Here is a 16,895-nt window from a genome sequence, read left to right on the forward strand (position 1 = left end):
AACTGTAATATAAGCAGGTGGTAAATGCTCTTACTGAACTGCAGCCTCGAAAAATATCAGGCTCTCTGTTCTTTCTCTAGGACACTTGTTTTGAGATGGCAGTTTGTTTGTGACCATTTTTGGGAGGTTATTTCTAAGTCAACAATTCAGCAGAAGCGTTTCTAACATCTTCATAGTTCTTCAGCACTGACAATTAAGAGATTCAGAGTAGATCTTTGCAATAGTTTGCTCATTACTATTGTATGTTTTTTAAAATAGTGAGTGCCTCTTAAACAAGTTGATTTTTTTGATAGGTGCCAACAAGAATATCCTAATTTGGAATTTGTACTTCTGTGCAAGTACAGACAAATAAGATTGCATATGTTGTATGACAGGTGTTTTTCTGAAACTTTGGGTTTTGCAGGCAGAGAAAAAACAGTGTTACTGGTTTTGCTCTTGAGAAAAATGCCAACGTTTTAGGATAAACTGAGAAACTTTCTAGTGGTTTATGCGTGGATTAGTGTGGTGTCAGAGCAGTGGGATTCCCCTGAGTGTCATAAGCTCATTTCTAAGTCAGTTTTTGAAATGAAATAGAAGGTATATTAAGCAGCTCTACATAGCAAATATAACATAGGTTATTTGTGGATGATTTTTTCTCACAGTGTAGATTTAGTTTCTGGGAATGGGGGATAAAGGGATTAGCTGACATGGTGAAGCTGTGTTTTTTATGCCTTGGTAAGACAAATTAAATGTGCAACTAAGGGAATTTTTTTCCCAGCTCCTACGCTCTGCTTCAGCATTAGAACACTAAGCTGTATTGGGTTTAATTCATGCAACAACTAATAACAAAAATTTTTATTCTGCTTATGCTTCTTGAGACAGCATAAATGGTACAGTCCAAGTGATTGATCTTTGCCTATATAACATTTTGGTATCCAGTTTTAAGCTAGTTCTGTATGCACCCTTTCAGTAAACAGACAGAAATAAGAAATCAAGACCATCTTCTTCTGGGGAAGTAATGACTAGCTGGAAATATCTCTTTATCCACTGTTCCCAGTCAAGAGATTCAGATAATCTGACTTAAGACTAGACACCAATTTTTAGAGCACAGTGGTAAGATGAAGATAATTATAGTCTGAGAGATTAACAGTCAAATGTTCTATTGTTCAACTTTAAAAAGTGTGCACAAATAACAAGGAACATGCTTAGTCTTTTATTTTAATACACTACACAAGCATCACATATATGTTCAGTTTTCTGTAGAAAATTGATTTATATAGTGATCTAACACACACAATGGTGTTTTCCTGAAATTTCAGAATCTTGGCTATGAAGAAATGCTCCTTCTTGATTGCTCATTATTTAAATCATCTGATCAGTTAAAACTGTTTATTGGGTTGTTTGCCTTCCTGATTCAGAGCTTATGACTGTTCTTTTCATGGATGCTTTGTTGGTTGAGTCTACATTACATATGTGAAAGTAACTGCAAGGCTTAGAATTAATCTTGCCAAGGCATTACCATACATGAGACCATACACATATGTTCTGATTCTCAGAATATTTGTATTCACTGAGGGTTTACTCAACTTCTTTTTCTCAGTACTTGCATGTGTGAAATTTTTTTAAATTATTTTTATTTTATTTATATATTTTTATTTGGCTTCACTAGAAGTTGGGAAATCTTTCACCAGAGTTGAAGTAAATACCACAACAGCTGCCTACAAAAGTCAAAGTGCAAATATAGTTTCTGAATTTACAAATCCTTATGTGTGTGGTTATTTCAATCTGACACAGCTTCATAATGACAAACTATTTCCTTTTGTAGGGAAATAAAGCTCCAGACTATTTTATGACTTCACTGTGAATCAGGATATAAAGAAAGTGCAGAAAGGACTAAGTGTATTAGACATTTAGTAACATTGAGACTTAATATTCATTAGTGCTTTTAAAAACCCTGAAGTTTATCCATGTAACAAGAAGTAGAGCACTCCTTCATACTTTGCACGTTTCATAGATGGAGTACTTACTACATAACGCTTTCTCCATCAGTACTTATCAGCACTAAATTTATGATTTGACTTTTATGTACACAAAACCTGATCTACCTTTATGTTGCTCATAGGACCTCTGGATGGTTTTAGTCATTAAAAAAAAAAAAAAAAGAATGTTGTACCAGTTCAGTACAACCAATATGTGAATTTAGAAGGATTGCCTAGCTTCTAAAGGGTTATTTTTCACTTGAAAAAAATTGGGGTTTTTTTGCATATTTTCTAATTTTTTTTTTTTTTAAAGGTCTGGGTTAACTGTAGAAAGTATCTTCCAGAACTGGCTGGATACTTCTGGAATACCAAAGGTAAATATAAAATACCAGGTCACAGTTCTTGCTGGAGTTTTGCTTTTCTCATTATATTATTTATTTTTTAAATCACTACCTTATCTCATAACAGGTGATGATATTAAATAAACAGTTTTGATGATGACTGCTTTTCCACATATTTGTATGGCTTTACGCTTTTACTACTTGCAGGTTTTTTCTTCTACAATGGTCTCAACAAACCTGCCAAAGGGCAAATCTTACAAAATTTATCCTATAACTTAATTATTGTAGTCATATGAAAGTATACTTTAGAGTATAATGATGGAACCTACTAAATGCAAGGAGCATTGTTCACAGATGTTGGAATATGAATTACTTGAAAGCATTACTATACAGCAGTAATTAAATGTTAAATTATTTGTACTTTGATGACTTGTGAATTTTGTGACTTGCTTATAAATCTGCTGCATAGATAGACATCTATTATTGGTGTTCCAGCATTGAGACTGAGCTTTGTTTCCTGCTTTTAATGCTAAAAGGCTTTTTAATATTTTAAATTCCATGAGACTGATAGTGCTTAGTTGCGTCTGTGCTATGTGAATATAATCTCTGATTATTCATTTTTGGACCAAAACTGGGATGAGATAACAAATGGTATCTGTACATTAATCTTCGCAAAACCCAATTTTATAGAAAGTAATTTTTAGCATATGTTCAGGACTCAGTTTGTAACTGATTTCCCCTAAGCAGGCACCCCCTAGGATGTTGTGATTTATCCTGCCTAGTGCTTGAATTTGTATCCATTTGCATTAGTATTTTAAAAAAACCAACACCAACTTTTAAAAGTTAGAATGTTAAGTTCTGGTTTCCATGTGCAAAAGTGCAGATGCTTAGGCAGCATGACTGAGTGAGGATGTTTGCAGGTAGAATGGACAAAACTGGAGAGCTCTGACAGTGCTCAGAGAGCCTGATGGGTACCCAGACACTGTGGTTGAGCTCTTCCCCTTGACAGCTTGAGAGATGTGTGCGTCCAGTGATCCCTGTATGCTGTAGAATGCTTTTGGAAAGATGTACCCTGAGATCAAAATGCTTTGAGACTATTTGAATATGCTGTAAAATCAAGGCAGAGTTTGTTTTTTGTTGTAAAGTTATTGAAAATAAAGTTAACTTTAATTAGAAGGGAGGAAAGGAAGGGATAGTATCATCATACATCTTGATGCTCAGTCATTTCCTAGAAGAGGACTTTGATTTTAATTCTGTGTTCAACCAAGGTTTTATTTTTGATTAAAAAATGGCACACAGTCAAACAGCTGATTCAAGTATATGGAAGAGATTGATGTTGCATAGCTGTAGCTGTAAGAGACTGAACTGGCTCCTGAAATGTTAAGAGTTTTCTTGCATTTTATCTACACATATCTTTTTGAGGATGTGCTTTATTAATGTCTGAAAATCAACTTGAAATCACAAATTAGAAAGATAGGAGCAGACTAAAGAATTGGAAATGGTTTTGACTAATGTGCAAACTAAACTCTGTTTTCCTGAATAGCACAAGTTGCTCAGAATGAATAGTGAGTAGGTTCATTACACCCTGCAAGTATCTGTTGCTTGCATAAACAAAACATGTATCAAAAATATTGCCACACCAGCAGGTTTGAAAGTTGTTTTAAATCTTCTTTAATTGACTGCAGAGATATCCGTGGTAATTTGGCTGTTCTGTATAAAAACTGTCAACACAAATTTTGCTAGTTTTGTATTCTACTTCTGAGCAACAGCAAACTGATGCTGACTCTTCTCTCTCTCTCTCTACCCCCTCAATATAATATTGTTGATCATAAATTGTAGATGTTTGGGTTGAAAGGGACATTAAAGATCATCTAGGTCCAATCCCTGTGCCATGGCTTCCACTAGACCAGGTTAGCTCAGAGCCCATCCAACCTGGCCTTGAACACTTTCAGGGATGGATCATACACAGCTTATCTGGGAAACCTGTTCCAATGCCTCACCACTCTCATAGTAAAAACTTCCTCCTCATATCTGATCTAAAACTACTGTCTCAGGTTTATCCATTCCCCCCTTGTCCTGTCACTACATACTCTGTAAAATGCATTTTTCCATTTTTCTTGTAGGCTCCTTTCACGTACTGGAAGGCTGCAATTAGGTCACCCTTTCTCTTTTCCAGGCTGAACAAAACCAACTCTCTCAGTCGTTTTTTCTTCACACGAGAGGTGCTACATCCCTCTGATAATCTTGGTCACTCTCCTCTGGACTCATTCCAACAGACTGATGTCCTTCCTGTGCTGGACCCCAGAGCTGGATGCAGGTTCCAGGTGGGCTCTGACCAGAGCAGAGCAGAGGGCAGAATCCCCTCCCTGGCCCTGCTGCCCACGCTGCTCTGGATGCAGCCCAGGACACGGTTTTGGCTTTCTGGGCTGGCAGTGCCCATGGCTGGGTCATTGTCCAGCCACTCACCCACCAGCACCCCCAAGTCCTTCTCACAGGGCTGCTCTCCATCTGTTCATCCCCCAGCCTGACCTGGTTCTGGGGATTGCTCTGACCCATATGCAGAACCTTGTGCTTGGTCTTGCTAAACCTCAGGAGATTCACATGGCCCAGTTCTTCAGCTTGTCAGGTCCCTCTGGATGGCATCCTGTCCTTCAGGTGTGTCAACAGTGCCGCTCAGCTCGGTGTCAACTGCAAATTTGCTGAGGTGCACTTGATCCTTATGTCTTTGTCATTAATGAAGATATTAAATAACACAGGTCCTAATACTGACCCCTGAGGGACCCCACTTGTCACTGATGTCCATTCAGACTCTGACCCATTGACCACTACCCTCTGGGTGCAACTGGCCAATCACTTTCTTATCCATCTAATAGTTCACCCATCGATTTGCTTCCCTCTCCAATTTAGAAGGATTTGTGTCAAAGGCTTTACAGAAGTCCAGATAAATGACATCTGTAGCCCTTCCTTTGTCCACTGGTGGAGCCAGAGAAGGCTACTGAGTTGGTCAGGCAGGACTTGCCCTTGGTGAGGTCCTCCTGGGTGTTTCAAACCACCTGCCTGTCCCCCATGATCTTCTCAGTCACAGAGATGATGCTGACAAGTCAGTAGTTCCCAGGATCCTCCTTTTTCCCTATATAAGATGATTTATACTTGTTGTCTTCATCACTTGCCATGGTCTTATAGGAACCGAGTTCCATTTTTTTGGAAGAACTGGAGTTGTCATTCAGTGAATAGGAAACCTTATTTCCTTTATGCTTTATTAAATCATCAGAGGAGCCTTTACTCCTGAAATCCAGACTGTAGAGGTTGCTTAGTAGCTCTCAATATGTTAGTAGCTATAGTGTAAGTATGACTATAATTACTGATTACAGAGCTGTAAATACTGTAGATCTACTTGTGTGGTTTACAGGACCTTTAAAAGTATTTGGATTATTTCAGCAAACGAATAGCCTGAATAATTTGATGAATTTATATGAAGGAACATAAGAACACAACTTACATGCAGATGAACTACATTATAAATTGCATGCACATGAACTACAGATGAACTGCATTATACATATCACTCCAGGAATGGCACAGAATTTAGTCTCTCTCATGTGGCTTACTAGGTGAGTGGACTAGGGTGTATTCACAGGAAGGTTTTTGTCAGCTCCTTTGGGCACAGTCATACAACAGAGCCAGTCAGTCAGTGTGAGCAGGAGGAGGTAGAAAGTACCCACTACAACCGATTACCTTCTTTCAGTAGCAAAGGAAATGAAAAGCAGCTGATGGATATCTGCTTCAAAGATGTCCCAAAGGCATAGAAGCAGCATCCTACACACAAGATTCAACACCTTTCTGCTTGTAACCCTTGTTATGCTAGTTCTGGAGTCCTATACCATTACCCTCTTAATACTGTAGCCCCTACTATAAGAAATTACTTGCCTTTTAAATTACAAATACTAAGAATTCACTGCATTTTCAGAGAAACCTCCTTACTGGAGAGACTATACTTTGTAATGGAATTGGGAAATCTGCATCATGCTGTGCTTAAGTCCCAGCATGGTTGCTTTATATCTCTCTTATACAAGAGTTTTTGTATTTTATACTTCCTGTGGCGTTTCTGTGATTTTATTTCCGTGTTTTGGTGGATTTTGGACAGGAAATTAATGTCATTCACTGAGTATAAAGAAAATTCACCTTAAGTGGTTCATTTATAGCAGTAGCTATCAAAGTGATTTCAAGAATTCTCTTCTGTGTATATATTCAAATCTATCCCCCATATGCAACTGGTACTCTTTAAAATTCAGTAACCAAAGGGTAACTTAAAACCAGAGTTTTTAGCCCTTAGTTCACTATCTTCGCAACAGTGTCTAGCTTAAAGTCACTGTAAGGGTATTCAAAAAGGTATGCAAAAGAAATATAAGGGTAAATACTTTATACTCCCCAGACTGCGGAAGCAGTTTTACCATCTTCCTTGGAGTACAGGAATCTTATATTCTTTATGGTCATAAGTCATGTCATCTGTCTAACTGAAGATCCTCTACTCCTTTATTTGTGCTTTGTTACATTTGCCATTCCAAACTCTCCAATTCTGTCCAGGGAACTGCAGATTTATAGATATAGATGATATAGATATACACGTATGCCCCTTTATACTTGCAGCTTAAAGCTACTGAAACTTTAATATTTGTCAGTTTCTATTACTGTTTCACTCTAGGAAAAGTTATCTGGTCTTTTCTAAGTACTGGGCTAGTTTACAGGCTCAGTTATATACCAGCAGTAATCAAGAATAAGTTGATGTAAGGGGGTCATACGAATAAATAAAATCAGAATTTGGCTTGCTGCCATGAAAAAGTAATTCTGTATACCACCTAACATTTTCAATTTGTTATTTTTTAAAGCATTAAAGATTAATGTTATGAAAAGAAAGTGTGGTTATAACCTGGCCAATTCTTTCTTACACAGAAGAGTGCCACTGCACAAAGCTTGGTTTCAGGCTTGCTGAGCAGGGTTTTCTCACACGCAAAACAATAAGGAATATAAAAGATGAAAAGAAAGCAGTTCTCAAATACAAGTTTTCATGAGGGCTTTTTCCTGGGGATGCATCATGGTAGTGTTAAATAAAGTGAAACATATTGCATGGTTGAAAATACCTTTTATCAAATGATGCAACCTTCAGTAGGTTCTTCTGTCTCAGCAGTGACTCACTGGGGGATTATAGCAACTTTTCATCCTGTGCAAATAGTAGTGAGTTAATAACACTGAGACAATGAGTTAAGCTGGCAAAGAGTAGAATCAGAAGAACCAAATAACTTTACAACTGGAAAACACCTATGAAATCATTGTAGTCCACTTCATACCTGCTTGTGATGATTTGCTTTCCTAAGTACAATTCTATTGTTTCTTTCAGTATGTGCAGTGTTCAATTAGAATTTAAGGCTAAAAGGCTATATGCCTCTTTAGGAAGATTTTCTCAGCTCTGCACAAACTTGTCTTCGTCTTATATTGCCCAGTTACTATTACCTGGGGTTTTTTTTTATTCTATCCTAGGTAATTAACCTTTTTAAAATAAGCTTTAAGTCTTTTCCCCTTTTTGAACTCTATTGTACACTGTTTGACAAGTAGTCTCTGCATTGCATGAACTTACAATGTATTTAACTCCTTCCAGTTTAAATCACTTTTGCTTTTGAAGTGGCACATGCTATTATTTACTGGTAAGTTTCCGATATTGATTCTTTCTTGCCAGTGTATTTCGGTTGGTATCTTGTATAATGAAAATCATCTTCTCCACATTCACTCTCTAGTTCAAAAAATAAAAAAAAGGGGGGCGGGGAAGTAGAGTGGTTGGCCTCCTCCTTCATGATATTTAGTTTCCAATATATCCTACACTGTAACATACAAGTCTCAGTATCAGATGATGAGTCAGGTTGAAAGGGACCACAGGGGGTCATCTGGTCCTTCTCCACAGAGCTGCTTTCCAGCAGGTTGATTATCTGGAGTTATTCCTTTCCAGGTGCAGTAACACTTGAATTTGAAGACCCTGAATTTGCCTTTACTGACTATCAGATTGTTTATCTTTGCCCATCTCTCCACTCTCTTGAGGCCCTTCTGAAGGGCTGCACAGCACTCTGGGGTACTTGCCACTGCTCCCAGCTTTGTGCTGTCAGTGACTTGCTGAGGAGGCCTCTGTCCCCTGTCTGAGTTACTGATGAACAAGTTGAACAGCACTGGGCCCAGGGTTGACCCTTGGGGGACACCCCTGGGAGCCTGTGACAGGCTCCCAACTAGACTCTGTGACGACAAATATAGCCCTCTGGGATCTGCCATTCAGCCAGTTCTCAGCCCCTCTCACTGCCCACTGATGTAGTCTGTACTTTCTGAGCTTGCTGGCGAGGTTGTTATGGCCGATGGGGTCTAAAGCCTTGCTGAAGTCCAGGTAGGCAACATCCACCACTCTTCCCTCATCCATCCAGGTAGTTGTCCCATCACAAAAAGCATTAAAGTTGCTTAGGCATGATTTTCCTTATGTCATGTCAAATAGCTTCCAGTTTTAGGATAAACACCCCAAACATCACCTCACAATTACAAAATATTGAAAGAGCTGATAGCAATGCTGTATCTTTCTCCTCTAGTCCCTTTTGTTATTTTATCCTCCCATTAAAGTTTAATTCTCATCCACTGTTCCACCCTAAACAGTATTTCCTGGTTAAGGTTGGAATTGCCAACAGATATTTCAGAGTATGTACAACTCTGAGTGTATCTTGCGAGACTACTATGCCATGTTTTCTAATCTTGAATGGACACTGGTGTACAGCAGTACACAGCAGTTACAGCAGTAAAAATTATGCCATTTATTTTTGCCAGTTCTTTCCTCCTATCTGCACTGCTTTTTGTGGCTGTGATAAAGCAGTAGTTTAATGTCCATATAGTAATGGACTTATTTGTAAAAAATCAACATGTCTGGAAATACACAGTCAAAAGAAATCTTATGATGGTGAATATTAGTTTATTAATAGTATTTCTGGTTTTGTTTGTAAATGGTTAACTCTTGGATTTGAGCAACCTGGTCTATTGGACTGTGCCCCACCCACAGCAGGTGAGTTAGGACTATATAAAGGTGCCTTTCAATCCACACCATTCTGTGATTCCACAACTGTCCTATTTGAAGATGAAATGGATTGCAAAGGAAACTCATAGCAAGACTGTTTAAAAATTTGAACTGAAATGTAATTTTTAAAGGGTTCTAAATCAATGCAAGTAGAGTATTTCTGTAGTTTTATAAATTTTAGGAGGATGTTACAGCAGCAGTTGAAGTACTTAATATGATTTCTGCTAAAGCAACATGTTGTTAAGAAGGGGCCTGGCTTTTGCCCCAATTACAAGCTTTATAGATTTCCTGTTTCCTTTTACTAAGACAAAAGTACAGGTAAAGGGATAGCTCTACAGGAAAATGCTTCACAGGTTAACAGTTATGGTCAATAACTAACAAACCAACCACACTGAAATATTTTTTAAAAGAAAGGTCTTACTAAACTCTTGAATAATCTTTAGCACATCTTCATCCAGGTTTTACAGAGGGTACCCGAACATGTTTTTTGCATTAAAATCATTCTTATTGGATTTGAATGTAAGTTAAAGTTATGGATTGTTAACACTTGCTATTTCTTGTTATTGTTAGCTATGCCTTATCTTGCAATTATTTTTCTGGATGTACATAATAACTACAAATTGGTAGATGGCAACATTGGAACTAAGTACACAAGTGAAGTGCACATTTTTTGTTACGGTACAGTAAATTAGTAGGCATTGGCAGTGAGAATGATCTGTTAAGCGCAAAAATCTCATTCAAACATAAATGATTTGGAGAAAAAACAGGAAAGGGGTATAATTTTCTTCAGTACTTAGTAGAGTTCAGTAGTGAATCAGTTCGATTAGTTTCAAAACTGGTGTTAAATACTAGTCCCAAGAACAAAATGTTGCTGTCTAAATACTGAAGTTTGAGGCTTAGAGATTTTTGTGTATATTTTACTATAAGTGCAGAAAATATAAATGATTCAACTGATGGTTGAATTATATTTGAGAAATAATTTGAAGAAAGCATAGCAACTACCTTAAGATATGTGCTTATTCTTGTACATGGAAACCACACTTTGAATAGGCACTTCTCCTCAAGAAAATTGGTTTGTTTGTTTTTCTTTTTTTTTTTTATGTTTGCAAGGTTGCCGATTGGAAGATGAAATGATCTTTCTAAAGTTCTTAAAAATTTAATTTGGTATAGGTCAACAATATAAATTATTTAATGTCTTCTGTAATGATAACAAACACAGTAAGAAAGTTTTTGAATATGAATCACTAGTGCTGAGATTTTTCTGAAATTATTAGTTGTACTGACAAGATTGCATCCTTTCTTAGAAGGGATTTAGAAAAATATAAAAATGTAATCAAACCATGTGTATGGTACTACAGCATGCATAAAAGTCATATGAATCGTGAAGGTAAACAAATCAAGAGGGACTTTGTCTTTATGTTCTTGACTTTGAAAAATGCTTTAGGTAAAGATTATCCACCTGGAAGTTCTTCTAGATAGTTCATAGTACACAGAGAATTTGGTATTTTGTTTGTTACAAGCTATCAAGAAAGTTCTAAGGTCAGTTATTATTTACATAGATTCTGTGTTGATCAAAAGAAGGTCATCGGCATAAAATGGACTTGTAATTTACTTAGCCATTCCTATAAATTGCCACTAAGATGTGCTAAATGAGACATAACAGTGGTTTATTTTAGTTTCTAGAATAGTTCAAGAAGCTCAAGAAAATCACTTATATAAAAAAAATACATAATTAAAGGTCAGTAAAGACCCAAATTTATTACAGAGCTCCTCAAGTTCAGGCATGGTTTAGTCTTGCTATAGTTTTAGAAGTTTGATGTAGGTTTCTTCTGCATTGCCTATGATTGCTGATTTAGAGAAAACCAAAGACATTCAAGATCCAAGTAGCATTGTTACACAGTATTGTGTGATCATATTCTAAAATTGGGTAACATGCTGCCTCAGGTGAGATTCTCACGTAGCACTGAGTAACTTGGTGTCTAGGCTGAATGTAGGTAGTAATTTTTAAAATTTAGATTCAACAGCGTTGGTCATAACATTTTAGTGCCTCTGTTGTTCTAATTTCTAAAACGGAATTTTAAACAGAATTTTAGGAATCTCCATTAATTGAATAATTAAGAAAATAATGCTTTTGAGATTCTCAGCTGGAACCGTGAGCCTACATTAAGGATGAGAAAGATGCTTTACTGGTTTTAGTTTAATGACCTACTGAAACACTGGCTTGCCTCTCCAGTTGCAAACCAGATTTTCACAAGTATCCTGTTTTTCTTCGACTACCTTTCAGCGTCATGCAGCTCAGAGGTAAAGTACTTCTAGTAGTGTAGTAAATCTGCACAAGTTCAAGAAGTTGAAGTGCATTTGAAATAAACGTTCAGTTTTTTAAATAATAGTGGACTGGATTCCATGTGTTTGTTCATTAGAATCTCTCTTAAGTTTAATAAATCTCAAGGAGTCATTTTCATTCCCTTTTTCTATTAACTGCCCTGCTGAACACAAAAGCTGTGTTATGTGCAGAATGACTGAGCTTATCCATTGTAGAAAGGAGTTATGTTTGGTATCTAAAGAACAATAACAGTTTGCTGCCTGACTGATCAATGCTGGACCAAGTTCACATTCCCAAGCTCCCACTCTCCCACCTACGTACACAGGAGGTGGAAACACAGCAAATAGAGGGAGGACAGGCTCTCTTCTACACAGAAATATTGAACTTAGACTTGCCTAATAAGGATGCAGCTGGGCTTGCATAGCAATAAACATAGGTTTAATTACTGCTTGTAAAAACATCCAAAGAAAAGCACAGAAGTTAGCACCAATTAATTTTTAGCTTGTTCATTGTTTTCTTTACTCAGTGGAAACAAACCATAAAGGTTTAAAATATTTTTCATGCTACCTTGCCAGAAAATTTTTCTGTGTTAGTGTATTGTTAGGAAAGAGTAGCTTTTGAGATATCTGAAACCTCTCCAGCTTCAAGTTCCTTACAAGTAATTTTAATGAATTGAAACCAATAACAAGTTAAATGCTACTCTAGGAAACAATATCTGAGAGCTTTTTAGTTCAGAAAGATAAAGAATTTGGCCTAAAACTGAGATAAAAATCTTATGTGACAGGAAGAAGTTGCTATATACCTCCAGAGTGGTCTATGATTTTTAAAAGAACACACATTTTACTTCCTGGAAATTTTCCCCAGGCTTTTAAAAATCTTGTTTGTGACTGAAATGAGTGAATACGTGGGGAAGATGTATTGTATGCAAAACATACTCTGTATGTAAAATCCATGCAACCCTCTTTGTGCTGACCTAAAAACTGTCACCTGTGCATTCAGGTCTAATGATTGAGTCAGAAACTCAAAGTGATCCTGAGCGTTCAAATGCTGCTGCATTTCTGTATTTCTAGCTGGCTAGACTTGAGGATGGAAGTTCTTGCTTTTGAGCCTTTGCCTTTTTTCAGACACTCTGCAGAAATGCTGAGCTACTGAATACTTCCTGAGAGCAGATGGTAACTAAGTTTGTGCAACAGTCTTCATTCCATCTCCATCAGTTCATTGTTTTCCACAAAGTCAGTAGGAGCAATGTTGAGATATTTCTCAGTTTACAGTACCTTCCTTATCTCCTTTTGACTTAGCCAAGCTTTAGAATCAGACTGAAGACAGAAATATTGATCACCTTCTCTTTAATCATGAAAAATAGATGATTTTTCTAAAACTTATTCCATCTCCATAAAGAAGGAGTGCTTTATCTATTCTGTCTACTCCCTTCTAAGGTCAAAGAGGAATTTAAATGCTTAAATGAGAATGTCTGGAGAAAGATAGGTTTGAAAAGTCTATTGGCTGACAAAGCTAGTATATGTCATGGTTCAGTTTATGGTTAATTGTCCTTTACATTTGGGTAAGCAGTATATCATGGCCAGGGGGCTAGAGAACTTTTGTTTTGAATATGTTTCATTAGTAAAGCTGTCAGAAGTATTTTTGACTACTTCAATGGATCAATAAAACTCAAATTTCAATGCCTCTGGAAGGTGTATTTTATTTCTTCAACAAGAAATTCAATAAACAAATGAGGTTCTGTCAAGTAATATCTGGGCCTTAGCCACACACTCTCCCAGCTACTGCAAAAAATTAACTCTTGGCTGAACCTAGGACATTATCCACCCATTATTCTTTACCATTCATATCATACTCAGATCCTACACCTTCAAACTATATACATATACACATATATATATATATCATTTCCTTAGTCAACACCCATCCCTCCAAGTTGTCTGTTGAGTTCATTTAGTCCATAATTGTGGGTTCTTTCCATCCTAGATGTCTTCCAGGGCAGGAGAGTCTGGGTGTACTGTTGGGATTGCAGTCTGCATCAGGAGCTTATGACTGCTGGAGCAGTCCATACTCATTGTTCCTGGTAGTTCTGGCATACACTGGCAGTGTCATTCAGCAATATTATACAATTCAATATTACACACTCTCCTCACCCCAAAATCAAATCCCCTTGAGGTACACATCACATTTCCTGCTCCCTCTGCATTACCCACCAAATGCACCCAGGTCCTTGAGCAAAAATAATCCCAAGGATGGGTTTGCCTTTGCTTGAGGCAGGACTAATCCAAACTGTATTCCCTAAAACTTTTCTTGTATGCATCAAAAAAAGTTGACCCCTTCTACAATACATGGAGGTTTTGATTGGGCAGGGACAGCTCTACTGGTAGAGCCTGGGGTGTTAACTAAACCAGGCAGCCTCAGCTAAATGTAGAGCCCAGTGGTTGAAGGTCCCAGCACCCATTGCTTTCAATGTGGTTTTTAACAGTCCATTGCACTGTTCTATCTTCCCAGAGGCTGGTGAGTGACAGGGAATATGATGCAGCCGCTTGATACTGTGTTCCTTGGCCTGGCTGTCCAGGAGGTTGTTTTGGAAATGAGTCCCCTTGTCGGACTCGGTTCTCTCGGGGTGCCAGGTCACCACAGGACTTGCTTCCCAAGGCCCAGGGTGGTGTTCCAGGCAGTGCTGCAAGGCACAGGATACTTCTCCAGCCATCCAGGGGTTGTTTCCAAGTGCACACAGCAGGAGTGTGATCTGCCAGGCCTCCCCTTATTTCTGCTTTGACCATCACCTGCCATACCACAGAGGCTTTTCTTGGCCTGCTTGATCCCAGCACCTTTCACAGTTATGGACAACCTGGGATAAAGAGCCCACCCCTTGACCACAAGCCCATCGGGCTGTTGCGTCTCTTCCCTGATGACCTGAGGCATCACGGGCCCACCAAGTCAGGAATAATTCGCCCTTATGTTGCCAGTCCAGATCCTCCTGAGACATTTTAATCTTGGCAGCTCAATCCACTCATCCATTGTTGCGATGTCCTTCAGCAGCCCAGCTCTTGGGCACATCTGCATCTCATTATGAACTTCTACAGCCACCTTCTCTATGCAGGCAGTCACATCTTGCCACAGTTCAGCAGCTCAGGTGGGTTTGTCTCTGCACTCCCAATTGGTATCCTTCCTTCCTTCCTTCCTTCCTTCCTTCCTTCCTTCCTTCCTTCCTTCCTTCCTTCCTTCCTTCCGCCCCTTCCGCCCCTTCCGCCCCTTCCGCCCCTTCCTTCCGCCCCTTCCGCCCCTTCCACCCCTTCCTTCCGCCCCTTCCTTCCGCCCCTTCCTTCCGCCCCTTCCGCCCCTTCCGCCCCTTCCGCCCCTTCCTTCCTTCCGCCCCTTCCTTCCGCCCCTTCCTTCCGCCCCTTCCTTCCTTCCGCCCCTTCCTTCCTCCCTCCCTCCCTCCCTCCCTCCAGCATTTGACACCATCCACAAGTCAGCAGAGGTAGAGCACTGGCCACTTCTCTCATTCAGCAATATCTAAAGCCAGCTGGGCAGTTTTCAGCTCTGCAACATGACTTGATCCACCTTGTCACTCATTTGCTTCTGTGACTCTTTGCACAGGGCTCCATAGCTGCTTTCTATTTTCGATGTATCCCTACAATATGACAGGAATTCTCAGTGAAGAAAGTGTATGGCTTTTCATTTTCAGGTAGCTGCCTATATTGTGGGAGCTCCTCAGCCCTGCACCTTTTCCTCCTCTTTTCTTTTGCGTCATATGATAGAGAGGGTTTACAATCTGTCTGTAATCAGGAATATGCATCTTCCAAAAACCCTCAGCACCTAGGAATGCCTAGGTGTTTCTTTTTTGCTGGCCAGTGATGACTGTCTTGATTTAAGACAGTTTAAGGGGGACACTCTAAAATGAGTTAGTTTTAATCAATCCCCTTCCACCAAATATGAGTAGTTGTTACAAGTGAAAAACATAATAGTTTACTAAAAAACTGAAATAACGATGGGTAGAAAATAACAGTAATAGTCACTAGTTGGATAGTTACAAAGTTGGTGAAATCTAATGGACTCCCTGGCAACAAAGAGAAACTCAAAATAGTGGCCTATCCCCTTCCCCAGAATGGCACCAGCTATGGGCAACTGCTGTAGGGAAACAGAGGGCAGATGGTAGCCACCCTCCCCACCCTGGGGGGCAGGCAGCAGCTCTGTTGGCAAATGCAGCTGGCAAACTCTGGCAGCTGGGACTTGGCTAGGGGGGCAGAACTCGTGGGGAGCCTTGGCCTTGCTGTTGGCAGCAGACGGCAGTACAGTTGGCTGGGGCGCCTCTCACTCACCCCTTTTTGCCTCAGCCAGACACTGCTGGTGGGCTGTGGTGGCTGCACAGAGCAGGGTTGCTCTGCTCCTCCGGGCCTGCAGGCAGGTGCTGCAAAATTCACTCTGAAACACGTTTTGATTGTGAAATGAAGCCTCTTGTGTTGCTACTGTTGCAAGTAGAGGCAAGCAAAAGCCAAGAGGCAAGTTAAGCAGCCAGAGACAGGCAAGAGTGAGATTCTTGCCCTAGTGCCTTGACTTGTAAAGGTCCTGGGACAGCCCTAGCCCGTAGCCCCTGCCCTGTCATTCTGTTTGCCAGCTGCAGGATCCTATAGAGACAGTAATGACTTTTTGGCACAGAGAGGTGTGGAATTCAGTTACGTTCTGGGTTACCCAGGACAGACACATAGCTGCTACTTTGCTAACCATGTCTGCTGGACTCTAATGATGTACATCTTGCCATTTTACTCTTCAATATTGAATTTTCTGGGCATATCCCTTGACCTTAATTTGCTTTATAGCAAAACTTTGAAGAGGATTTGGATTATCTTCGCCCCTTTCTCAAAAACGTCCTCTGCTGTGTTGCCCCATACTGTGATGTCTTCAATGTACTGCAAGTGTTCTGAAGCCTCACCCTTTTCCAGTGCAGTCTGGATCAATCCATGGCAAAGAGTGGGGCCGTGTTTCCGCCCCTGGGGCAGTCGATTCCAAGTGCACAGCCCTTCAGCTGAAAGCAAACTGGCCTGACTGAACCTCTGCTGCTCAAGGAATGGAGGAAAGCACATCAGAGATGTCAATGGTGGCACCGCTTTGCTGCCTTGGACTCCAGTCCCTGCTGAAGTTCCAGCATGGCCAGCACAGCAGCGCTCAGAGGTGGC

The 16,895-nt window shown here is 39.5% G+C and overlaps 1 protein-coding gene across 6 annotated transcripts in view; it reads left to right on the forward strand.

The window, feature by feature from the left end:
* The window catches only part of AOPEP (aminopeptidase O (putative)), a 184,957-nt gene that overhangs the window by 85,389 nt on the left and 82,673 nt on the right, over positions 1-16,895 (forward strand). For all 6 annotated transcript variants that reach the window (XM_084225973.1, XM_084225975.1, XM_084225976.1 and 3 more), the window contains one exon: positions 2,272-2,332. In XM_084225973.1, coding sequence (XP_084082099.1) covers positions 2,272-2,332 — 61 coding nt within the window. The remainder of the gene's footprint in view (positions 1-2,271; positions 2,333-16,895) is intronic.

Source organism: Fringilla coelebs (genome assembly GCF_963513975.1).
Source record: "Fringilla coelebs genome assembly, chromosome: Z".
Taxonomy (NCBI): Eukaryota; Metazoa; Chordata; class Aves; order Passeriformes; family Fringillidae; genus Fringilla; species Fringilla coelebs.